We start from the raw sequence: 27,503 nt of genomic DNA, 5'->3' as shown, positions 1-27,503 counted from the left end.
CATTCCTGACCCTTGGGCTTCATTATTCATTACTGGTCTTGGATCATAAACTTAACCACTAACAATACTAATTGTAGGAAGAGCTCATCTCTTAATATCATTGGATCCAACCTTTTTAAAATGTAGAGACTTGTGTGGTGGTGGTGGTGTTAAATTTTCACATTAATGCTTTTGGAAGCACATGCATTTCATTACCAAAACACTCATTTGGTTGTGTGGTGTCATTTCAGGTTCAAATTAATATTACGAAGGAATGAAGAGATGTCATTTTTGTTTTAATAAATTTTGCTTTATTTCATTAAATCCCAGAGATCTAGTACCAGACACACTCCAGACTCCTAAATCTGCTATATTTTCAATGTTATGCTTCATTTCTATTTGGTTAATTTAATCATTGACATTTTCTGTTCATCATTTTTGCTGATTCTCTTTAGAAGGTCTTTATCATACAATTAAAGGTAGTTGTTGTGTCTACTACACATGCAGGTAAAGACCCTTTAATGACATTTTAAACAAGCAATTTTATCAATGGGATACAATGAGAAATGGTAAGCATGAGACATTTTATTGAAATAAAACTAATTGTGGGTTAATATGTGTGGTGTTATGCACATTCTTTGGTGGACAGTATCAATGCATTGGTGCTCATTTGTGTGTCTATGGGGGGGGGGGGGGATTGACATTTGCACTGTGCCTCTTTGCATATAAAAAAAAATCTTAAGTATCCCTAACTTTTAAAAATCAGACCCAATAACTGCAAGAGAGAAAACTGATAAACTTGACTAAAATAAAAAAAAAAGCAATAAATAATGTGAGAAATAAATAACATGATTCAGTACTACTGAATTTAGCATGGTTTTTGATAATCCCACAATGGCTTTTTCAACAGAACTGCCCCTGACAGCACACCCACACATCTCGGAGTCGTTTATTTGATGTGCATGTTTTCATCTGTAATACAGCTCTAGTAGTTGTTTCCAGATGAACTGCTCTTCAACAGAAATCGTGGAGACGTACGTGTGCTATCTGGGGCGTGGCTCAATTTCTAAAACTCAGAAACTCAAGAAGATATATCACTAAATTCCTCGCACTGCTGAGGCTGAAATGTACCTTTCACATTCTTTATAAGTAGGTCCTAGGTAGTACCTTTTCTTTACACTCACTGTGTACCTAAATGTATCTTTGGAGTTTAAGAACAAGATTTCTATTCTAGCGTTTCCCTTTGTGTTGTTACTCTTTACTTTCTAAATTTCCATTTCACCCATACGTCCCTCTCTCTCTAGCGCTCTCTTTTCTACACTCTAACAATCTCTCCTTTCTACTGAGCCCCGCACATGAGATGCAGTAAAAAACTAGTAGGCTAAATTGTGCGCACGATTTACTATTTCATTCCCTCGATTTATAAATAGTGTGCACGTTTTACTAATTTGTTCCCTCGATTTATAAATAGTGCGCACGTTTTACTAATTTGTTCCCTCGATTAGCTAAATCATACACGTTTAACTAATTAATTCCCTTGATTTACTAAATCATGTGCATAATTTATAAATCGAGGGAACGAATTAGTATAACATGCGCACAATTTATAAATCGTGGGAACTAAATAGTAAATCGCGCGCACTATTTACCTTTTTTTTTCCTTGCATTTCATGTACGGGCTCCGTACCTATCAACCCGCCTCTCTCTTGTTCTTTGACTTTCCCAGCTTTCATTTCTCATGCGGTGTTGTGCTGTGTCACATTGCTCTGATCTTCATGGGAAGGCGTGTTTCGGTGTCTGCGGGACGCGTGACGAGGGGGCAAGGGTAAGGCACAGCAGGACACTCCCACTATGGGTTCGGGCAGGTCTTCCACTGCTGACCAGCTGTCAGTGCCTGGATCATAACGCTGAACTGCCGACTTGTAACGTTTCTCGGCTTCATTCCACCCACCCAGCAGGTACAGGTGATCTCCAAGTGGGGACATGCCAGCAGTGCTGACTCCTAGGGGAAGGCTGGCCGCTCTTTTCCACTCCTTGCTCTCAGGGGAGAAAACTTCCATGGTCATCACATCAATGCGGACTCCACCAACACCCAGCTGGCTTCCACCTACCACATACACCTTCCCACCTACAGTTGCAGAGCAATGCCAGCCTCGAGGTGTTTCCAACTCTCCCTGCTCGCTCCAAGTGTCGCTGTCAATGCTATAATGGAGGACCGAGCGAGAGTAAGCGCAGTTGACATAGCCGCCAGTCACCAAGATGTCTCCTGATGGTAAGACTGCACTGGCATGGCAGCATCGTGGCATATCCATTGGCGTACGAAGCTGCCAAGTGTTGGTAGAGGGCTGGTAACTCTCAATGGTGGCCAAGAGGCCTTCAGTGTTGCGGCCTCCAATGGCATACAGCCGCCCACCAGTGGCCACCAAACTGAAATGTGTACGTCGTTGGCGCATGCTGGTCAGATGCAGCCAGGTATTGAAGCGAGGATCATATCTGAGGACCAGAAGGTAATGCGGTCAATCGATCTATTTGATTTTAGACCAGGGGTGTCAAGTTATGTTCCTGGAGCGCTAACATTTTGCAGAGTTTAGCTCAAACACCCCTGCCTGGAAGTGCCTAGGCTGAATCCAAAAACGTCCCCTAAACCCACTATTCCTTAAGCTAGTCCACTAATACAGTTCACTTGAAGGAGTGAGTGAATTCAGACACCAATTCACTCGTTAAGTACAGTGACATTGCGGTGCAATGTGGGATAACGTCCACTATTGTTTCGGACACTACAAATGGCTGTGCCCCCAAAACATGCCCTATTTGAGGGTATAGAGGGTAATTTTGGATTCAGCCCTAGTAATCGTGAAGCTTTTAATCAGATGGCGTGTTTAATTAAGTTTGGGATAGTGTTGTCAAAAGTACAGACTTCGGTACCAAGTTGAAATGTAAAAAATGTGTTGGTTTAAGCGCTGTTGAGCGGAATCGTAAACCCCTCTGATTGGCCATTGTGTTCACACACTCATTGGATAGGTCTGTGATAGGCTTGATCAACACACGGAAGTGTTTGAAAGTGTTTTGAAAGTGGGAGCATTTAATAGCACAAGTAGGCGTCTATCAGCTAAGGGCTTTCAAACCTGTGTATCTGTGTAAACACTCGGTGAAGAGCGTCATTGATATATATTCACAACATGCTTTTGTACACTGATCATTTTTAGCCAATCACAGACATATTTGATGAGCATGTGAGCACAATGAGCAATCAGAGGTGTTTACAATACCGCTCAACAGTGCTCAAAGTGTAACATTTTTTAAACTTCAGTACCGACTTGGTACCAAAGTCAGTTTGGGGCTAACCTCTCACAACAGAGTTTCTCAAATCTTGCCCTGGAGGGCCAATGCCCTGCAGAGTTTAGCTCCAGCCCTGATCAAACACACCTGAGCAAGCTGATCAAGGTCTTCAGGGTCACTAGAAAATCACAAGTAGGTGAATTTGATCAAGGTTTGAACTGAACTCTGCAGGGCATTGGACCGCCATTACTGGATTTGAGGAACCCTGCTCTACAGCAAGGCCCTCCAGGAGCAGGATTGGACCACCCCTTTATTAGACTAAATTATTTGTGATACTGTACCTGCTAAGAGTGCCAACAGCATGTTTAGCCTGGTTTCGGGCATCATTCTGATCTTCTCCTCCTGCCACGTACAGGAATCCATCCATCACAGCCACACACTGGTTGAAGCTCTTTGCTGGCAGCTGGGTAAGATGACGCCATGTAGCCGTTCCCTCTCGAGGATCTCTCCACAACACCTGCCACAGTAAAATTCAAAATGTCAAAAAAATTATTTTCTTATGTGCACAGAGCAAAGTCCAGTCCTGCTCCTGGATGGCCAGAGTTTAGCTCTAACCTTAATTAAACCAAAACCAGTAGCCTAGGTATTTAGTATTACTAGTCTGGGGTGCATTTCCCAAAACCATAGTTGCTAACCTGTAAACAACTTAGTTGGTTGGCAATGGGAAATTGCATTGCAACCAACAACGTTGCTAACTTAGTTAGCAACTATGGTTTTGGGAAACACATCCCTGGGCTGCATTTCCCAAAAGTATCATAAGTTGATAGTAGAACAATTGCTATCAATGTCGCTTTAGGCAATGATCAACTTTAGGCTTGCAATGCTTTTGGGAAACGCAGCTCTCGTGTGTTGGAGCAGGGTGGAGGTAAACTTTGCCCTTCCAGGAGTTGAATTGAACACCCATGTATCAAGAGTATCACATGTCATGGTCTTTGTCCAAAGCTTTGAAATGTCTTCAATATGTACCTCTCGACTTAGGGCACGCTCAGTTAGAGAAGGACGACCCCCGATGGTTAGAAGAGCGTTCTGGCTCCCCCGGACTTTTGAGCGCCGTGACTGCAGTGTGTTTTGCTGGTAAGGCAGCAAATGGTAGTTCATGGCATCCACCAGAAGACGGTGACACCGAGGATCCAGCATCATACGGGCCACTGGCTGGATCTCACTAACCAGCTCGTTGGCAGGGATGGTCTCGAAGCGCACGTGAGACAGCAGTTCTGCAGCATGTTCCTGCCTCTTTGGGTCAAAGTCTAACCACTTCATTGCCATCTAGGTTCCAAGAAAAGTTAAAGTGAGTAATCCATATTCAGTGTCTTTTTAGTCTACTTTAATTTAGTCTACTTTATAAATAGTGTTCATCCTGTACATATATACACCCTTCTCACGACTCCGTAGCTATATCTCTTTTTATAGTATGGGCTATGTTTGCTGACATATCACTGTATAAATAGGACTTCTTAAAGGGGTGGTTGCATGCGATTTCACTTTTTTAGTTAGTGTGTAATGTTGCTGCTTGAGCATAAACAGTATCTGCAAAGTTACAGCGCTGAAAGTTCAATGCAAACGGAGATTTTAAAGTTATGGCAGATTATTGCCTACAAAAACGGCCGGTTGGGACTACAACAAGCTTCTTCCTGGGTTGGTGACATCATAAACCCTTGCTAGTCTCTGCAGATGTGACTTCTGCCCGTAATGGGAAGGGGCGTGGCGTTTCCGGAGAACCTGTGCTTGGCACTTCAGCCAATGAAAATACAGGAAACTACATTTGGCCATCTAACCAATCTAAGACCATAGCGTTTTTCTGAGGGATGGGGTTCATAGAAGCAGGAAGCAAACGAGCCGTTCAAAGGACATTGGAGACAGCGGTGTGGAATAAAGGTCAAATATAAGAAAAATACGGCGTTTAAAAAAAAAGAAGAAGTATTAAGACATTTTATACTACGCCTCATAAACAGAATCAAGCCTAGAAAAAAAACACAGAACCACCACTTTAAGTTTTTGCAAAACTATTCCTCCATCCGTCTATCCTTACACTGACCTGAAAGGTGGTGACCTCAGAGGGAAGAGCCAGGTTGTCGTCTTGCAGGAAAGATGTGATCTGCTCCAGGGTGAGCTGGTTGAACTGGGTTGTCTCACAAAACTGGGCAAAATTCTCCAGAATGTAGCGCCGGGCGGCCTCGCGAACAGGCATCAGGCCATACGCGGCACCGATGTTCCAAATGTACACGCAAGTGTGAGCGTTCAGCTCGGACATCATGAAGTCCATGCACATCTGGAGAAGATGAGGGATCTGCATTGTGCTCGCCGCAGACACAGTGCAGGCAATGGTGTACAGGGACATGTGCACACGGCCCAGGTAAGCAAATGTGATCACATTGGCAAGTCCTGAAGAGAAAAATAATGCTTATATGTCATCATTATTTTATCATCAAAATGCAGGTTGTTTTTTATTTAGTACTGTTATATTAAAATATTTTACACAAAACATGTTTACATATAGTCCACAAGACAAAGTAAAAGTTGAATTTATAAAAATGACCCTGTTCAAAAGTTTAAACACCCTTGAGTATCGTTCCCTGGATGATCCACAGCTGTTTTTTTGTTTGTTTTGTGATGTTCATGAGTCTCTTGTTTGTCCTGAGCATTTAAACTGATTAACAATTTTCAGAAAAATCCTCCAGGTCCTGCAAATTCTTCAGTTTTCCAGCATCTTTTTCATATATTTGAACCCTTTCCAGCAGTGACTGCATGATTTTGAGATCCATCTTTTCACACTGAGGACGTATGAGGGACTCAAACACAACTATTAAAAAAAGCTTCAAACATTCACCGATGCTCCAGAAGGAAACACCATGCATTAAGAGCATGCATTTAAAAATGTTTTAAATTTGAAGATCAAGGTAAATTTTACTTTATTCATCTTCTGGAAAACATGTGAGTATCTTCTGTTGTTTGCTGAAGGACAGTACCAAATTTAAAAATACTATCTTAAACAAAAGTAAGAAAAATGTGGACATCTTTATCCTGTTCAAAAGTTTTCACCCCCAGCTCTTAATGCTTTGTGTTTCCTTCTGGAGCATCTGTGAAAATATGGATCTCAAAATCATGCTGTCACTCCTGGAAAGGTTTCAAATATGCAAAAGATGCTGGAAACCTGAAGAATTTGTGGCAACTGAAGATTTTTTCTTGGGCAGTTTAACTGATGAGACTCAAGAACAAAATCACAAAACAAAACACAAAAACAGTCGGGGAACATCCAGGTAATGACACAGTATTAAGAATCAAGGGTATGGAAACATTTTTATAAATACTTTTAGTTTATCTTGTGGACTATATGCAAGCATATTTTATGTAAAATATCTTATTTGGGAGAGAGAGAGAAAAAAGATAACATGCATTACATTTGGTATGATTTCTCTTACTTTGATAAAAATAAATAACATTTTGCAGATTCTGCAAGGGGTGTGTAAACATTTGACCATGACTGTATATGGCTCAGGGATTATTGCAGTTGTTTGAGCTTTGTTGAACTTTAACATTTGCACTTATGTCAGATGACTTCAACCCTGCTCCTAGAGACCTTGTTCTGCAAATGTTAGCCTACTCCAATCCATCTGTCTGTAATTCTGGTTAGTTTGCTTGGAGCTAAACTTTGCAGGACAGTGGGTTAAGGCTTACCGAGAGGTGAGAGGGTAGGAAGCTCCAGTCGTTTGAGTCCAGGGTCTTTAGCCAAAACCTCACGAAGATACTGGCTGACTGAGGAAATGACCAGTTTGTGAACATCAAATGCCTTGGTTTTGCAGGCCAACTCCATGTCGGTGAGGAATCGTTCCTGTCTCATGCGGCTTAGCTCCTCCAGCATAGCGGATCCATGCAGGGGGCGGGTGAGCTCCGTGCCCAGCCCAAAGCCCTTCTCCCCGGGTCGGATCACAGGGGGTGGCAGGGGTACCCCATTGAGCCGGTTCAGCTGCTCAATATTAAAAGGGAGCTCCAGCTTTTTAACACCCGGCTCTGGGACGACCACTCCACTCTCAACTGCTGTCAATTCAGGTATGGACTTCTTCGGCCGTGGTGTCTTCTTTTTGGGAGCCATTGTAATGTGTAGGCTAAGTTAAATTATATTTGATCGATATTCTGCCGATAGTCACAATGACCCAGTACTGTTTGAGGTTTGTTTTTTTCTGTGTGTAGGGTTTTACCTAGCTACGACACTCTTCCTGTATTAACAGAGCACTGATTGACCTAGAAAATAGTTGGACAGACAGACACTTGCAAACTAACAAAGCGGAGGACGGTGATTGATCAGCTTCAGCACACCTGAAAAGAAACACAATAAACACACAGTAAGTATGAGTACAATAAACATGCCTGATAATATCATGGTCAACATGGATGGCTTTATCTCATCTTTCTCTTTTACAGTGGGAGGATATAAGGGGGATTGACAGGTGCATGTGGTCTCATGGGGGAGTTCCCAAAAAAGGATAGCCGGGGTTATAATTTATTATAAGCAAGCTGAGTCACTTGCTAATAAAATTTTATTTACATTCCAAATTGAAGATTTATATTTAAAAAATATATATAAATATAGAAATAATAGTGTGGTTTAAATGCTATCATTTGTTATTGTAATTTTAATTAATTATATTATATTTTTATTATAATTATAAGTATGTTAATGTACGTAATGTATGTATGTTAAGTTAATGTACAATATTCCATGTAGTCTCACCTTTGTTATGCGTGCATAAACCTTTTCAAAATTTGTGCATTTAAAAAATGTGTTTTATTAGTATTAGATGGCATTGCGTGTCATATTGCAAGACACTATATATATGCAGTTATGTTTCTAAATTTAGTAATGAATATTTGCATTGATATTTGATTCTTATTATAGGTTCAGCCTGTTATAGAAAATGTATGGTTATATCGGTAATCCCGACCCATCTGGCAGTTATTATAGTTAACATTGCATGTTACAGATCACGGCATATGCATAAGAAGTCATTTCTTTCAGGTTGTTTTTAGTCAGCTTATTGCATTGTGATTTATGGTTTCCGACAGGGATTATCAAAACCAGAACAAAGCAGTCCCCTCAGATAAACAAACAAGTTTGATTGGACTGTGATAGACAGGTGTGTTTATGTCTCTTCTAAAAATATTCTAAAGCCACATAAGAAAATATGGCAGAGGTCGTGCAGCTTGAATTACCCTCACAGGGTCATCAGTCCCCTTCTGTTCCCTTTCTCTCTCACCTCAATCTCACCTTCAAGCCACAACATAAAGGTTTATCAGCTCTCAAAATCAGATGCAGTTGCTTTCATTTCAGTGGAAATGCATGGATATGACTCCACCCATTTACCATGACAACCTTTTTCACCAGGGACTTAGATACACAAAAGACTGCTGCTTGAGTTTCAGCAACAGGCGCTCAAGATATGAGAAATTATAGCATCTTCAAAAAACAATTGTCATGTAGATGTTGGACAATGCCCTAAATGTTTGGAAAGCAAATGTTTAATTTTAGGTTATATAAACCACAGTCATATCCTTCTATTCATGTATTGTTAGCATTTTGTGATGGAAATGACAGTGATAGAAAAGTAATTTAACTTTTTTTTGGGAAATAAAATGGGTTTTATTTTGTCTGGCTATGGCTAAAAAACAATCAATCTCTGAGACATTTTAATATACCATACAACCTTTATCACTACAGTTGTGTTTTTTCCAGTCAGAGTACTGTAAAAAACAAAATTGTTATTCACAAAAACCTTCCAAATGTTCTAAGACACTGGGCCAGATTTAATAACAGCTTGTGTCAGCGCAAACCATCTCTTTTCATGTTAAAAAACTACTGGATTTACTAAAGACACGCAATGAAAAATAAGCACTGAAAAGGTGTGGACAGATGTATTTTTGCGGATGACCTTATATCATGTGCATTTGTAGTTTCCTTTTCAGATGCACAATTAATGGGAGGAGAGTATTTAAATCAATCATGCAAGGTGATTTACTAAGGTTTGCGCTCGTAGATGTGTTAAACCAAATGCAATTCATGCTGCTCTTGGTGGAGTCATTGTGTTGGTCATTATGTAAAGGATTCGGCTGCGTCTGTGTTCTTTAATTTGTCTTCAGTAGATCAAGCGCAGAACTTTTCATTCCCACCTGCACTTTTTTGGGAATTGCGCTTTCACGCTAATTTACCCGATTTAGTAAATCTGGCCCTAAAATACTTTTTTTTTTCCCTCTCGAGATTATTACATTTAGTGCTACAAATTGTAGTTACTGATTCCAAATAACATTTGACAAAAATTTGACTACTTGTGGATAACTTTTAGATTACTTTTGACGTAAAACGTTTATCATATTGATTTAAATAGGATAATCTTGTACCATATTAATATAAAAATACTCTTTCTTTGTTATCAACAACATTAAGTGCATTAAATATTACATTACGGTTTCCTAGACCGGGTTTCGTGAAGGAACTGCTGTTTTGTTTTGTTTAATAAAAAAAGTAATTAAATCATGAACATTTTAAATTAAATAATTTTAAAATAAAAACAATCATAAAAAAAATCACTAACTAAAAAAACAACACGATCTCATGGTCATGCATATAAATAGTACGAGTTTGCAATCTCGTGGAATGTATAAGCCAAAATGAGTTTTGGCGTGCATATGACACGCTCTTGGGTAGGTTTAGGGAGGTGGGGTGGGGGGTTCGTATGTATAATACGCCATAAAGTGCGTATCATACGCACGCGAAAAACCGCGTAGGCCTACCATACGGACGCCAAAACTCATTTTGGCGTATACATTCCACGAGATTGCAAACTCGTACTATTTATACGCATTTTCGTGAGATCCGCTCATTCGTTGACATCAGGGGTTAGTACTACAAGTAAATGTATTTTGTCAAAGTTTCAAAAAAAAAAACGTTGAGGAATCTCTGTATTGTATTTTAATATAAAATAACATGAATTTGTAGATTTTAATGTGTTTGAAAGATAAACCGTCTAAAGACATTAATACATTGTTAAACGGCTCACTGAGTGATAATTCAATTAATGAATGCGTTTGTCAGTAACGACAGGCAAGTTTAATACATTGTTAAAACAGTAAAGACAGACAGAGTCGATAAGACAGGCAATGTTGCAATGTTGAGAAAACAGTTCTTGAATGGGGAAATTAATTCTTTTTTTTAAATTTATTATTATCTCAGTTTGGAAAACCTGGAAGACCTTCTGAACGTATATTAGAAGTAGGTAAGCTAGATAAATAAGTAAGCTAGAAAGGAAAATATACAAGATTTAAAAGTAGTAGATGGGAGAATCAATGGATTATGAATCATTTACTGCCACTGTGAAAATAACATAATCATGTAATAAATAAAAAGTAACTGTAGTCGGATTGCGTGTAATCAGTTACACTGGGTACAATTAAATGCTATTACTTGCCTTGATTTTTCTATCATTTGGATCAGACCAGTTGTCTGCGTATGTTTAAATAATTTCATGAGTGTTGCAACATAATGTCAGTCATAAAGACACTCTGTCACTTCTTATATTACAGCACGGCAGCTGCTGGCCCTGCTGACTTTGACGCGCACACACACATCCACACCACATTTACAGCTATTTACAGCAGAGAGAGGAAAATGCATGAGGGGGATGAATCAATTACTAAAAATGTTTTCAGTAGTTTGATGAACGTTACAGTGATGGACATGCAACCATCTGACCCAGATATCCCAATAAACATCAACAGGAGATCCTGTAAGGTTAATGAAAGTGATAGGCTCATGTTCTTTAATCTGATGCTGTAAACATGAGTTCAAGGCACTCAATATGAAAGGTGAGAGGTAAGCAGGGGACAAGGACATTTCTATGCCTTGCGCAAAGGGAAGGATAAAAAGAGAGGATGAGAGGGTATACGAGGAGATGGAAAAGAAGCAGCTGTTACACATGTCAGTCCTAAAAGCTGAAGGCCATGCTGTATGCATTCTGTCTAAAGAGCTGTAGTGACGTGGAAAGCCAACTATAGTATTTGTGTCCAACCTCCAACAAGCTTCTCCCTCGACTGGTTATTTATAGAGGGAGAAACAACCCTCATTCTGTTTTTCAAGGGTCTGTTTAAATTTAGACCACCCCACTACAGTAAGATAAGAAAACCTATCTGTGTTTGGACTGTGAGATGTCAGGGATGCATATAGTGATGTTTAGTTTTAATCGTCTCAAATAAACTGAAGCATTTCTACATGCAGTAAGCATGTTAAATGATTCAAGCTTATATTAAACTCAGAAAGAGCGTACATTTGTGAAGCTACTTCATGCATTAAAAGTATATGCAATGTTCTGTTGCTGTTAAAACATTCACCTGTCAATGTCTAATGTAGATGCATTGTTACGCCTTTATGCATTCATCAAAAGAAAGAAAAGCAGTCAGGATTTTACCTCTACTTTACAGCTCTCTTCCTGCTCTCCTTCTTTGTCCTTCCTTATTCGCTTTCAGTTCTTGAATCCACTCTGTTTTCTTTCTCTTCTGGCTAATCTGTCTCTCTCACTGTCTGTCTGTCTGTCTGTCTGTCAGGCAGAGATCTGTTGGCAGCAGGAGTTAGTGGAAAAGATCAACCAACCACAGCTCTGCAACACAATCCCACCAGTCCCCAACCCCACCTCCATATACAGCCATCCACCCCTCCCCAAAAACACGGTCCATATCCAGCTTGCCCTCCTAACTCCAACCTGATAGGACATAGTGGCTATGTTATTCTTGCAGCTATGACAAGATCAGGGGCATAACCAACATAGATATTGCTTCGCCCAATATTTAATATGTTTTGGCAGATTATTACGCTTTAATGTTTGATCTAACTCCACGTCAAGTCAACTTTATTTATATAGCGCTTTTACAATGACGATTGTTTCAAAGCAGCTTCATAGTGTTAAAGGAACAATTTGTAAGAAATGTATTTTAATTAATCATACAATGGCATTAAGAAATCATGTTCATTTCAAATACTTATATCACTGACAACAGTAGTCCGGCCAGGATATTGTCATTTAAAAGTTGTTGTTGCAGCCCTCAACTGATGTTGATGTTGACATGTTGGGTTTTGGCCTGAAGCTCCGCCCTCCACCTATCGACCAATCACGGAGTCAGTAGTGTTTGGGCATCCGGGTTGCCAGATCTGCTTTAGTTACCGCAGCTGCAGATCTACAAATGTTTCTGCTGATCCTGCAGCCAATCTGGCAACCTCGAGTCAGGGGGAGGGGGATACACTGCTCTACAGTCATTTGAAAGTGATTGCAGTACCAGGTTTGGCCACAATCTATAGACAATCTAAATTAGAAAAAATATTGCAACAAAATTTGATTTGGCTGTACAGCCTCTCTGGAGAAAACAGTGATGTCATCAGCTTATTTCAATTTATCATATAGTGACACTGTGGCCAGATCAGTGATATAGTTAATATAGTTAATTTAGTAAATCATTTTATTTGGTTATTTAGTTGAAAACTTAGATTTAAATTTTAGTGTCCCCAACTGAGCAAGCAAAGGCGACAGTGGCAAGAAACCAAAACTCCATCAGGACATGATGGAGAAAAATATGATGCAGTTCTCCTCTGGCCTATTGACAAACAGTGTTTATTATTCTGGCAACCTTACAGGTCAGAAATCATATTAGATCGGAATATTAGAACGTTTATATAAATAATAATAATAATTTGTTACATTTATAGCGCTTTTTCTGGGTCCTCAAAGCACTTTACATGGAAGTGGATTTACATTATTGAGGATGACTCGTGGATTATACTTCAAAAGGTTTAATAATAATATCCTAATAATAACATTGTAATAACCAGCCAGTATAGTGGTATTGACGATATACTTACAGATATTTCTGTAAGGTAAATTTAATGTACGATGTATGTATATTTGGCTTATTCACTGTACATCACTTGAACATTTAGTCCTTAAAGCATCCTTAGGGGATGCTTTATGGTTGTTATGTTGAGTCCTTGTTTTTTAATAATTTAAAGGGATCGTTCACCCAAAACTGAAAAATTTGTTCATCTTCTGAACACAAATGAAGATCTTTTTGAGAAAATCTGAGAGCTTTCTGTCGCTCCATTGCAGCTACGCAACTACCACTGACGCTTCAAAAAGTTCATAAACAGATCATAAAACTAATCCATTGAGCGGTTTAGTCCAAATTTTCTGAAGACACTTGATCACTTTCTATGATGAACAGATTGAATTTAGGCTTTTATTCACATATAAACATTAGTCAGCGAACATAAACAGAAGCTCAACTAAACCTGATTGATATGTGAGAACAAACCTCATTGGTTCCTGCTGAAGCTCAAACGTGATGCGTAACATGAGAATGAACCTCATTGGTTCTAACTGAAGCTCAAACGTGATTCGTTACACAAGAATGAACCTCATTGGTTCTTGCTGATGCTCAAACGTGATGCGTAACACGAGAATGGACCTCATTGGTTCTTGCTGATGCTCAAACGTGATTCGTTACACAAGAATGAACCTCATTGGTTCTAACTGAAGCTCAAACGTGATTCGTTACACAAGAATGAACCTCATTGGTTCTAACTGAAGCTCAAGCGTGATGCGTAACACGAGAATGGACCTCATTGGTTCTTGCTGATGCTCAAACGTGATGCGTAACACGAGAATGGACCTCATTAGTTCTGGCTGATGCTCAAACGTGATTCGTTACACAAGAATGAACCTCATTGGTTCTAACTGAAGCTCAAACGTTATGCGTAACATGAGAATGGACCTCATTGGTTCTTGCTAAAGCTCAAACTTGATGCGTAACACAAGAATGAACCTCATTGGTTCTAACTGAAGCTCAAACGTTATTCGTTACACAAGAATGAACCTCATTGGTTCTAACTGAAGCTCAAACGTGATTCGTTACACAAGAATGAACCTCATTGGTTCTCGCTGAAGCTCAAACGTGATGCGTAACACGAGAATGGACCTCATTGGTTCTTGCTGAAGCTCAAACGTGATTCATTACACGAGAATGAACCTCATTGGTTCTGGCTGAAGCTCAAACGTGATGCGTAACACGAGAATGAACCTCATTGGTTCTTGCTGAACCTCAAACGTGATGCGTAACACGAGAATGAACCTCATTGGTTCTTGCTGAACCTCAAACGTGATGCGTAACACGAGAATGAACCTCATTGGTTCTTGTTGAACCTCAAACGTGATGCGTAACACGAGAATGAACCTCTGGCTCTCGCACTTCAAGCGAACATTCTTGAGCATCCATTTACCAAATTATTAAGCAAATATTTTGAAAGTTAAAGGGACCACTCTATTTGATCTCTCTTCGTGGGATGTATTCAAAATACCTGCTTCATTATAAAAGCGTCGCAATAAATACATGATGACCTCATCGAGTGATCAGGATGCCTTTGTGACAGCAGCATGACGTGCTTCCGGTGTCTGCATTCGGAGTGACGGAAGTTCGTCGCAGTCAGAAACAACAGCAGGCCCCCACCACTGCTGCGGTGGCTTCCGGGCAACATGTACCAGCTGTAAACATGGCGGAGGAGCTATTGGAAGCAGTCGAGAAGTTGCAGTTGAGGCTCGCAGAGAATCAAGAGCCTCGCAAGGTAATACACCTTTTCGCTGAGACGAAGCGAACGCGTATATACCGTGTACGAATGTGTTATACGCGCTTCTGTTCGTGGCTAGTCTGAGGATCGTGCACAATTGCTATTTAGAAATCCCACGGATAACAATTACAACAGCAGCAGACCGTGAAATTGAAGATCGGTTAGATGGATCAATCTGGATGGGGCTATTTTTCCTGAAATATGCCTCGATTCAGCCGATAAAAACCAGACACTTTCTCACAAGCTTGTGCTCAGTTAGCAGAAATGACAACCACAGCGATTTAATATGATAACAGTGACAGATGAAGACAGGCCGTGAGCAGTGCAACAGAGTTAGTCTACAAGACACGATTCCTCCTCAATAGTCAATGTACTCATATTAAAGCTATGTCTCAATTTAGGGAGCTGCCTACGTATTATCGGGAAGAGCCGACTTTCAGATCGATGCGACCCCCCTGTTCCTCTGTAGGCCACGACGACACTTAAGTGTCTGTTTTGGTAATTCTGTCATTAAAATGGGTGTTGGACACCATGCAACAAACTAATAACTTAGATACTGCTGTTATTTACACTGATGTCGATGTGTACAACAAAAATACCACAGTACTACCATGTTTTTTTTGGCATGAACCATTCCTTGAAATATGTAAATCTCAGTGCATGGTATGGTGATTTTCTAAGGGTAATGCATCTATATATTTAATATGTATTTGGGTATATTTTGTTATTATGTTATTGTTATCTATAACTGTACTCTCACAACTCTTTTCTGTGGTTAGTTTTAGGTTTATACAATGATGAGATTAGTATTTTAGCATTATTTCATGTGTTAAATACATTGTAATTAGTATAGAGTAATTGTCTACAAACAGTGCAGATAAATGATTGATTTCATCACAAAGATAATGACAGTATGTTCTTTACAATGTCGTCGTTGTCATGGTACAAAATGGTAATTTTAGTTTTATGAGTAAATGTAATGGCAATAAATATTGAACATTATTACTGTCAATGCAACAGGATTATATAAACATATAATAGCATAACAATGTATTCATTAATATGCTTATATTTGCACTATTAATGAATTGATGTATGTATCTCAGTTGCAATAATGGTAATAATTAAGTACAGTATTTATAGCTAATCAGTTTTCTCATAAAACTCACCATTGCCAGGTTTCACATTTATCGGCCAAATTTGATAAATTTAAATCCATCGGCATAGCAGCAATAGCTTGAAAAAGGCAGATAAAATAAACCAATGGGTTATTAATTAACTGCATGAAGGCACTGAGTTGTATAATATGTGTTACATAATACGTTTTTTGTGTGTTTCTCTGGGTAAAATAATCATCAATACAAACAATGGTTTAATTAATTTCTTGTCTGGGAGATGCAGTCTTATTTTTTTCTTCGTCTTGTTCTGTCTAGCTTCTGAAAACTCTCAAAAGGTTGGGGGATCTGCCTATAACAGTAGACATCCTGGTGGTAAGATCAAAATATTAATATCTTCAAAATTATTACTTTTGGTTTGATCTCACAGCTGTTGACAAAATACAGTTGGTTCTCTAGTACGTTTAGTCAGTTATTCTCTGATTTCCGCAGGAAACTGGCATTGGGAAGACTGTGAATTCTCTGCGCAAACATGAATTTGCTGGGGATGTGGCGAAGAACCTCGTGGCCAAGTGGAAAAAGCTGGTGCCAGAGAGATCTGCAGAGAGGTAAGCTTTTTAAAGTGAAATATAATCGGCTCTTCATTGTAATGATTGTTTTTAGGTAATTAAAATGCAGAACTACTTAGTAAAGAAGTTGAAACTGAAACAACTTCTTTAGAATATGTTCATGGTCCAAAAATATTTTTTTGGTCCAAGAATATTTTTTTGGCACAACTGCCAAATTGAGAAAAATGTGTGAGCCATAAATATTTTTTATATAAGTTCGAGAAAGGTGATTTTTGTTTTGATGTTTCTCATGCTCAGCAAGTCTGTTTGATCAAAAATACAGTATTTTTTTATTGATAAAAATAAAACTGCTTTTAATTGTGATATATTGTAAAATGTTATTTATTCCTGTGATTAAAGCTGAATTTTCAGCATCATTACTCCAGTTTTCAGTGTCACATGATTCTTCAGAAATCAATCTGATATGAGGATTTGATGCTCAACGTGCATTTCTGATTGTCAATTTTAATAGCAACATAGTAACTTAATATTTTTGTGATATTTTTTTTTCAGGATTCTTTGATAAATAAAAAATATCAAAAGAACAGCATTTATTTTAAATACATATTTTTGTAACAATCTAAATGTCTTTACTGTTAATTTTGATAAATTTAACGGATCCTTGCTCAGTAAAAGTATTAATTTATTTCAAGAAAATCAAACTGACCGTAAACATTTGAACCGTAGTGAATATGTTACTAGAGCTGAGCAGTTTTACTCAAATTTGATGTTTATTTTGGAACCTTTGTTGTTGTGTTGAGATACAATATGAATAAGTTTAAATGTGGTTCATGTTTATCAAAAGACCAACTGTGAAGGAGGGGCGTTCCCACTCACGCATTAATGAGTCTGGAGGGCACAAACGGGTCCGGGAACGGTCTCCGGATGTACCTCCGCTTATGGAGGAGGAACAACCCGACGAGATGGAATACCAGCATGGTTACTCGCCATCCCCTCCACGGCAATACAGCTCAGAGTACAGACATGGCAGTGCAAGGGAGTATCAGTCAGATGAGTATGAAAGTCCTCCAGAGGAAGAGCCAGAGCCCGAGCCCGAGCCTGAGCCCGAGCCAGAGCCAAGCCCCCCACGAAATGACATTAGACACAACAAGCCACACAAAGAGCCAGTCAGAGAGCACAATTCCCAAGACATACGGGAACAGGAGAGACGGAAACACCGTCCCACGGTTGGTGGAAGCAGCAAGGAGAGGACGCATAGAGCCGAAAGGGAGCAACAGGGTGGGACGAGTCACAAATCAAAACATGAACGGCATTTAAGCTCGCATGAGAGCAAGAAGGAAAAGAAAGGAGGAAGTGATGGTAAGAAGTCTCGTATGCTCATTTATTTCATGACATACGGTAATATTGTGATATATTATTACAATTTAAAACAACTTGTTTCTGTTTTAATATATTTAAATATATATAATTAATCCCTGGGATGCAAAGCTGATTTTTCAGCACGATTACATGATCACATCTAATCCTTCTAATATGCTGATTTGCTACTTTAAGAAACTTCATTATTATTATAAGCAATGATGAAAACAATTGTGCTGCCTAATATTTTTTGCTGAAGCCATGTTTGTGTTTAAGGATTCTTTGATGAATAAAAGTTCAAAAGAACAGCATTTATTAGAAACAATATGATTTTAGTTGAATCTGCTTTTGTCTTTAAGGAAAATCAAGAGAGAGGGGGGATGTTCCAGAGAAAATGGACGAGGATGAAGAGACATTTGAAGCGCCAACCATGTCTTTCGAATCCTTTCTCACGTACGACGCTCCTACCCCAAGCAAAAAGAAGAAAAAGCAGCCCTCGCGACCCCCTCAGCCTCCTGCCTCGATTCCTTCAGCTTCCTCTAAGTCGGGGAAGGCTAACGGGGCCAGTAGTAAACACTCAAAGTCCTCCTCTTCCTCAGTAACCACGCCTGCAGTTCCAGAGAAACGCAGGAAGGTAAGGCTAAACTTGTATTTCGGGTGGGGTGATGGGAAACCAGGTGTCAGGATTTCTAATCATTATTTCTCCAGGTAGTGGATGTGGTTCCCACTCTGCCTGATATCCCTTTGCCAGCCATCCAGCCCAACTACAGACCACTGCCCTCCATTGATCTTACGCCACTGTCCCCCCAGAGACGCAAAAGTATGTGTTTTTTAGTTTTAACACACTTTAAAGAGGACCTATTATGTTCAACTTTATGTTCAATGTTGCTATTGGAGCATGAAAAAGGTCTCTCCAGCGGGAGTTTTCTAAACTCCCTGAAACGTCTCCATTAGTCTTAAGTTTTCTTCTGGGAACAAACATACCACAATATTCCTAATTAATTCACATGTAGAATAAAGGAGTAGGGCCTGGTTGAGTTAGGGTCAGGGGTGGGAAATTTCCGAAACATACTCGAACCAATCACACAACACTGACCCAACCGACATTGTGCTTTTCAGAAGGAGGGGCTTCATAGAGACTAGCGATGTCTAAAGTACCAATAATTTGGTCTGTACTAAATTATTAGTATTAGTAATAATAAAGTCGGTACTAACATTTTAAAAATGTGACGATACCAAAATATTTCGGTAGTAGAGAGTATATTCAGCACCTACTAATAGGCCGCTGCTTTCAGTCGCTTTTGTCTTTATCTAGCTCCAGAAACCGCAAAAAAGACTTGCATTTAAATCCTGCATGTTCTGTGTCTGAATGAATGGTGCGGGAGCACAATTTCATTTACCACATACACCTTGAAGTGGGTCGCACATAGACGAGAAGCAGAGCCATGTCTTTAAAATTCAAGCTTATTGTTTTCTATTAGTGTACACACACTGGCGTCATTTGGCTTCTGTCTGTGGCGCCCAACTATGACTCTGAGTGTCACTTCAGGAGCATTTTATTGTTTATATAAACTATTTACTTATAATGATCACATCATAAATAATAAACTCAATGAATTTAATGTAATACATTTTTCAAACAGTTAAATAGTTCCAACAGATTTGGCTGTAGTACCGAAATTGGTACAGAGAACAGTAAAATTTGAATGGTATTGGTACCGGCTTCTGTAATTTTGGTATTGTGACAGGAACTAAACAGAAAGTTACTGAGAGGCTCGGAGGAGAAGAGCTGCAACAATGGAGAATATGTGAAAAAACCCTAACCCCTTTTTACATACAAGCATGAAAACCTATTCTAGTATCCAGTAATCAAGACTTTGTTAAAGGGCATAACATGGCCTCTTTAAATCAGGCTTTTGCCTTACATACCTGAAACAGAATATAACTGATATAAATCCCAAAGATTCTGTCTCATAGCAACATGTTTTTTTCCTCCAGTCCCAGTGCCACACGACGAAGAGGATGCTGGCTGCGCAGGTCGACGGCTGAACTCCAAAATGGTGGTGTATTCTGGGTCCAAGTCCGCGTATTTGCCGAAAATGATGTCTCTGTATGATCAGTGCATTAGAGTCCTGCAGAACAATATAGATTGTGAGTTTTCTCATTCTCTCTAATATTTTAATTAAACACTAAAGTATATTATTTAGCCCTTATGTTCTTTTACTGGGTCAGTTTGACATTACATAATAAATCACATCTCTAGAGTCACAGATGGCTGTGTGAGAAAAATGTGGTGAACATGAAATTGTAAAGGACGTCATGATGTTTCAGGCTGGCCAAAGTGTTTACCATGTAAATCACCTAAAAATGTATGTGCTTTTTACTGATTTATTTTTTATTTTTAGCAATTGACGAAGTGGGTGGAGTGCCATTTGAGATTCTGGAACCGGTTCTGGAGAGATGCACGCCTGAGCAGCTTTATCGGATTGAGCAGTGTAATCAAGTATGTGTGTTAACAGTCATGTGCAGATTATTTATTTCACAGTTTTAACTGCATATCTGTTGTGGTCTTCTACATGCATTATTAATACATTCAATTGATCATACGGGGCAAGAAAAGACATTTATAATGTTAGTAAAGATTTAGCAGAGTAGGCTTTAGAGAGACCGAATCCATTATCGAACTGTATCAGACACTGAGAAAGAGGTGGTGATGCAATGTATTACGAGAAAATTAAGGCTGCGGCTATTTGCACTAAGTGCAAATAGCAATAGATGATATTTACACTGTGCAAATAGCTATAGATGCTATCTACTTAGTGAAATAGCAAACTAAGTGAAAATAGTGATATAATCTGTTTACACCCTGTAATACTAGTTATTTTGCCTGGACAAAATGTTGCCCACAACATTTGAGCTCGGGGAGTTTGGTCTGTACTCGATCCATAGAGGAGTAATTATACCTGAACAGAAACTGTTCGGACCAATGAAATCATCAGGGCGGGGTTTAGACGATGATGGACAGATTATCTACAGCAGGGCTATTCAAATCTTACCCTGGAGGGCCAATGCGGTGCAAAGTTTAGCTCCAACCCTAATCAAGCACACCTGAACATGCTAATCAATGTCTTTAGGATCATTAGAAAATCACAGGTGGGTGTGTTTGATCAGGGTTGGAGCGAAACTCAGCACCACATTGGCCCTCCAGGGTAAGATTTGAATAGCCCTGATCTACAGTAACGTAATCACGTCATCAAAGGAGCTTGGGTTGAATTTGTTCAAATCATAAACAGAGAGCTTGTTTGAATATGCATCCACCTCCACTATTTCTCTCTGAAATGATGATCATGTTGGTGCTCTGTGTATCCTTAAATAATTTTTTTTCAACGCTGGTAAAGATCGTTTATTCCAGCGCGCGTGCAGACAGGGTTGAGAAGTTTTTACAACAAAACCCACCAACTACTAGAAAAAAAATTGCGTTTGGGGGGTAAAATGTGTGTTATTTTGGCATGGTTGCCTGATTTTTTGAGACACCCCTCACTGTAGCCTGTAGCACGATAACGTTGCTGGATCAGATCCAATACGTACTGGATGGTGGATCGTTATGGCAATGTCATTCATACAGATCTCTGGGTTAATTAATAATGCGTATGCGCTAGTCTTAATATATGATCATTATTGTATATAGATGATGTTCTAAACTGGGTAGTTGTAGTACGGATAAATAGTATTAAGTAGCTAATTATTGATTAATAAATCATCTTTTCATAAATGTGATGCTTAAATTATCCTAGTTTCGCTGTACATGCATGCAAAACAGTTACAATTTTTATATATTCTGATCATACTTGCTGTTGAGTGGTAGGAAAAATGAGTCAAGTAATTGTCTCTGTAATTTTAATCCTTAAGGTGCAACACGATCTGTAAAGAACTTAAAATACCAGTAGCCTACACATTCAAGGGAAAATGCAAAACGTGTGTCCTGATGGCGTGAGCACGTTATTAATCATTATTTTTGCTCGGGCGGTGTCCCCAAATGATGTCCCCAAAACTCTCCTGTGGATTCAATGATGTCCCCAAAACTCTACTGCGCATGTGTAAATGACGTCATCGAATTGTGAATGAAACCACCGCGCATGCGCGTCCAGTACGTGTTGGATCTGATCCAGTAAGTCATCGTGCTACAGGCTGCAGCGAGGACTTCTTGGCTTTTTTGACATTTGACAACTAACGTTATGCGTCGCTTCGTTGCTCTGATTGGTTGTAGGTCTGTCCAATTGATGTCTTCCCTGGTTCATTTGAAACACGCCCCATAATCACAGCCCAATGAAGCATCAGACTTATATTCTGACTAGAATTGAGTATGACCACGTCAGGCTAGTTCTTTGCAATATCTGTAAAGGTTAATTAGATGCTATTTATACATTATTTTGACAGATACATACTATTTGCACCTCAGTATTGTTGTACATAAACAGGATGCAATAATAACTGAGTGTAAATGGTTATATTTATTAAAAATATTAAATGGATGCCGCCTTAGCCACTTAAACTCCATGGACCCTGTACAGGGTCGGGAATGACATCGTCATGTATATACTTTCAATTTTAAATGTCTGGAGGAGCTATGATGTCAAAGATGCTATGATGTTATTACATCTTAGACAACATATAATTACATGTTTATGACTTTTAGCAGTGTTTTATATAAATTCAAAGGGTTTCCTGTAAAATGACACTAACATTTTGAACTTAGACTACTGTATGTGTGTATGGGAGGCTTTTCAATTTGGGTAGGCCAAATCCAGGTGGAAATCCCAAAAAATGGTCTTGAAGTAGTTAATGAGACAATAAAAGCCCTCCCTACACCAACCCCCAACTCAATACCCAATAAATACTTTTATTATTATTAAACATTTTGTTAGGCACTTTATTTACATTTTAGTACATTTTCTAAATGCCTTTCTGATGTGATGGGAAAAGAGAGAAGAGCAAGCTCTGCAAAAGGCGAATTTGAACCCGGGTCAACCTAGATCTTTAAGCCTTGCGCTTTACTGTCTACGCCACTGAAAATGTTGGGATATGCCTGTTATAGTGTTTTTCCCAAACAGGCATTGTTAGGTGGCGCGAGTGCGGATATCACTTGCCAACAAGACATGCTATTTGCACTTGGTGTAAATAGACACTCCAGAAAATCAAGCTGGGTTTTTATTTATGTTTTTATTTTTTTACCTTGGATACATGTAAACTAATTGTTTTAGACCTGCAAGACAAAATTAGGAGCCTTTAAAATAGCATAATAGGGGCACTTTAAGCAGCACAACCGTTTTCAACATTGATGTTGACTGGAGACTGGAGTAATGATGATAAATATAGCTGGAGACTGGAGTAATGATGATAAATATAGCTTTGATCACATATTGGGATAAAAAAAACTAAATGTAATAATATTTCACAATATTCCTCTATAGTCTCTTATATTTTCCTGTGAGAGACTTCTTTCAAAAACATTAAAACCCCCTAGATTTTGAACTTTAGTTACTCAAAAGCAACGCTGCATGCAAATGTTTCCCATGAAAACTTATCATGAACATTTTAGCTCATTTTGGACAAATTTTTCTCTCCTCAGTATTTCACAGAAGAGTCAGATGATCTGTGGATGAGACACTGCCAGCGGGATTTTAAACGTGAAACTCCTCAAGAGTATGAATCCTGGAGGGAGCTGTATCTCCGGCTCCATGAAGAACGGGAGGAACGTCTGCGCAAGCTCACGATGAACATTAGTTCTGCCCACGCAAACAAACCTAAAGGTGCTCGCAGCCACTAATCAGTACATTTAAATCAAATTTAATTAATGCATGAACCTTGACTTTTCAGTAAAGCTGTCAATATAACACAAATTAATACAGGACGTGTCGGTAGGAAATGTATATATATTTTATTATTATTATTATATATTAAAGATATTTTATTTGACTTTTAGGTGCAGCATGTGATTTCTGAGAATCATTGTTGAACAGTTGATATCTGAAATCAACCTAAACAAACACGCCCCTTCCTTTATTGCGCTGCCCCCAAAATGCATTACACATTTCTGCTATGAAGAGACATTCATTGCTTTAATGGGTGTCTCTTTATTAAAGCAAAGTGAAGCAAAATAAGCGAAGATGACAAACAAACGACAAGGAAGTATGCAGTATTCAAGAGTATATATAAGCAGGAGTTTGGCGTTAGTCGCCAGTAATATCCCTCTGAGCTTTTCTCTTTTGCAATATCTCAGCCATCTCTCTTTCTACAGTCTTTCTCCAAATCTCCCTCTTGCTCACGCTCTCTCTCTTCCACCATCATGAGTATTTTTCATATACACCCCTATTTCTCATTGGCTCATTCTCTCTCCTCCCCCATGATGAGAGTACACAGCCACTTCTGGTGATTGGCTCACTTTCTTTCCCTCCCCATCATGAGAAGACGCCCCCTATTGCTAATTTGCAAGTTTGTTGTGTTGCACAGTCCAATCCACTTTTAACAGTTTCTCGGAACTCGCTAGCTGCACTTTTAAGTCACTTTTATGATGTTTAGTCAAAGCTTTTCTTATCTGACATGTCAGATCAGATGTCAATGTATTTGAATATCATCAATTTCAATATTTGACAAGAAAATCCCCCAAATGAAGCTAACTCAATGAATTAATCAGCATACCATGTTCATGTTTAATCAATTGACTTAAGCAATTTCATTTCTTAAAATGTGCTAAAAAATATGAGGGAAATAAAAATGTGGGTGTGTATTCAGTGACCCGTTCTCACAATGATGAATCAATGTTTGTAATATATTATTGACTTTAACAGGGCGGCAGGTTAAAATGGCATATGTCAACTCTGCTGCAAAGCCTCCGCGGAATATCCTCCGTCTACAAGAGAAGTTTGGCACTAAAAATGGTTCTACCAGCACAAGCTCTGCTCCTCCATCTGCCAGGTGAGTGAATGCACTCACATCAATCTTTATCATGATGTTCCTGCTGACAATCTGCTTTTCTTCAACACCCTTTTGAAGAAATTACCTCTGGTGCAGTTCGAGTGAAATATGAATGCAACACTGACTAAAGACATGTAAATGAACCAAAAACAGGACATGATGTCACAAGATGCAATCATAGACTGCAAAAAAATATGGACATTGTGTTCGTGACTTCAACCACAGGATTCTGAAGAGCACTTTTGTAAAGCGTAAAGTACGGTTGAGCTGGCCATTGCCATCTTGGCAGTGCGTCATGCCCGGATAATGGAAAATGGTCAAAGAGGCAGGACGTGGGTGGAGCTGAGGGGACGCACTGACTAACAGACAGCAGATAAATGGCTATCCATCTGTCAATTAAAGTGGCCACGCCCGTAATTATGTAGCACTTTACGGCTTTATATAATGTGAATGAGTTATTTAAAAAAATTCACCCGTCATAGTTGTCATGAAGAGCAAAATTAGCCGTATAGACCATCCCACAACCAGGCTGTAAATGTTTTTTTCTGCTGAAAAGTTCAGAAAAGTTTTTGCATTTTAACATGGGGCTTAATGAGTTTCTGCTCCTTCTGGAGCCTGTCTCTAGCGGCCAGTCGAAGAATTGCAGTTTAAGTCACTTCCGTATTGGCTTCAACCAAAACTGTGGGAGGTTTCCGCTTGGATGCAACCCTAATAAGGACAGATTGCTCAAGCATAACAGTTTTTTCTTGTCATAGTCACAATGTTGCTCATCACAGTTTGGTACAGAACGGTGTCAGAACGGCGTTTCTTCTCAGCAGAACTTTGTATGTGTGTGTGATGGAGGGATTTCTGCTGCTGTTTTGACTCCTTTACACATTTTATAATCAATCAATTCCTGATGAACAGAATCAAGTCCTGCCCTACATTTGTTCTTGTTTGAGAAGCCATTTAACTTGGATATGTCACGATATGGCAGGAAAAGACTATCCCAACTTCCATTTAATGCTGACTTCATGATGCTAATTCTTGATTCTTCATACGCAGAATAAGACCAGCAACAAACTACAGCGTCCAAAGCAAATCCAGCGACGTTGGTCCGTCTTCTTTAAGCAGCCCCCCTGAGTCCTCCTCCCGCTCCTCTGCTCCCAGTACCGCTGGTGGCCACAGTGCCAGAGACAAACCACAAGTCAAAAGTAAGTCAAAAAGCAAATATCCTTGCTCAATTGCTGCTATTACATATTTATCTACAGATAAATCTACTTTAGCTACTTTGATTTCTTTCATAGAAATGGATGTATTGTACAGCAGTGACCAAAAGCGATGTCTGGCCTAGGAAAATTGACTTAACCCTTTATTTTAATGTTAAAGATTTTGTTTAAAAAACATTTAAGCATACCAAATTATGCGGGCATAATGTTTTCATACAAATATATTATGGACACATGCAAACATAAAAAAGAACCAACAAAATATTAATAACTGGTTATGTTGTAGTTATTGTATGCTTTTTCCCCTATAAGCTTTTTGTTTTTCTATGCATTCTTTACATGGTAAAATACAACCTGTTGCTGCAATTTTGTCAGATAACTACATTTAGTGTTTTGTTCTTCCCTTAATAAACTTGTAGGATCATTAAAACCAAATATCCCCTCCAGACATCACTTTTGGCCACTACTGTGTGTCCAATATTTGTCTCAAACTGGTTATGTTTGAATTTTTTCACCACTTTTCTATTCTTTCTGTTTCAGAAATTGCTCCAATGATGGCTAAGACTATCAAAGCATTCAAGAACAGATTTTCTCGGCGGTAAAGGGAAAAATATTTTTGTGTGTGTGTGATAGAAGAGAGAACAACTGGAGGAAGAAACCTTTTATTCTGTATTGCTTCATAGGAAATGTGCAATGCCCTCTCACTTCTTATGTTTTAATGCTTTTTAATATTACCAGTACAGCTCAATGGACGCAATCACAAAAAAAAGTACATCAGCAACCATCCACACTCATTTGTCATAGCATGTCGTAAGCTTTTTACCAACACCGAAAACAAGTGGTACACTACAAATTACCATGAGACACCACAACCCAGATTTCCTGTTACATGTTTATTTAATTGCTTACTATAATCACTGCATTGTCATGGGTCTAATAATATGATTTTATGGTAGAGTGAGAATGAGATAAGATGTAAAAAGTTCAAGGACTGTACACTTCCTCACCATCATATTTATTATTTTAAATCTTGGATCTGGCAGCCCTGAACCTTGCCTTGAATGAAAGATCAAGTCATTTTAATAGATTTTATGAAGTGTTCTATGGACATTTTTAATAAAATCCATTTGTTGCTCTCACCATTTTCTTATTCATTCATGGGTGAATGTATATTTAAAGGTTCAGTGTGTAGTATTTATGAGGATCTATTGACAGAAATGCAATATAATATACATATCTTTATTTTCATTGGTGTATAAAAACCTTACATAATGAACCGTTATGATTTTATTACCTTAGAATGATC

The 27,503-nt window shown here is 38.8% G+C and overlaps 2 protein-coding genes across 2 annotated transcripts; one reads left to right on the top strand and one right to left on the bottom strand.

Annotated features, from left to right (window-relative positions):
* Positions 1 to 656: 656 nt before the first annotated feature.
* Positions 657 to 11,897, bottom strand: klhl43 (kelch-like family member 43). The gene is made up of 6 exons (XM_067424919.1): positions 11,772 to 11,897; positions 6,994 to 7,632; positions 5,354 to 5,700; positions 4,285 to 4,584; positions 3,600 to 3,775; positions 657 to 2,472 (listed from the first exon to the last, which is right to left on the bottom strand). The coding sequence occupies exons 2-6, from the start codon at positions 7,406 to 7,408 to the stop codon at positions 1,716 to 1,718; spliced, it is 1,995 nt and encodes a 664-aa protein (XP_067281020.1). The 5' UTR covers positions 7,409 to 7,632; positions 11,772 to 11,897; the 3' UTR covers positions 657 to 1,715.
* A 2,908-nt stretch (positions 11,898 to 14,805) lies between these two features.
* Positions 14,806 to 27,336, top strand: eloa (elongin A). Its single transcript, XM_067424920.1, has 12 exons — positions 14,806 to 14,968; positions 16,405 to 16,461; positions 16,579 to 16,694; positions 17,500 to 18,014; positions 18,374 to 18,648; positions 18,723 to 18,834; positions 20,013 to 20,165; positions 20,420 to 20,517; positions 23,644 to 23,824; positions 24,863 to 24,989; positions 26,034 to 26,182; positions 26,738 to 27,336. Exons 1-12 carry the CDS (start codon positions 14,897 to 14,899, stop codon positions 26,797 to 26,799), a joined length of 1,917 nt encoding a protein of 638 aa, XP_067281021.1. The 5' UTR covers positions 14,806 to 14,896; the 3' UTR covers positions 26,800 to 27,336.
* The last annotated feature ends 167 nt before the right edge of the window (positions 27,337 to 27,503 follow it).

This window comes from Pseudorasbora parva, chromosome 19 (assembly GCF_024679245.1).
Source record: "Pseudorasbora parva isolate DD20220531a chromosome 19, ASM2467924v1, whole genome shotgun sequence".
Taxonomy (NCBI): Eukaryota; Metazoa; Chordata; class Actinopteri; order Cypriniformes; family Gobionidae; genus Pseudorasbora; species Pseudorasbora parva.
The sequence above is the reverse complement of the archived record's forward strand: the minus strand, read 5'-3'. Positions and strand labels throughout refer to the sequence as shown.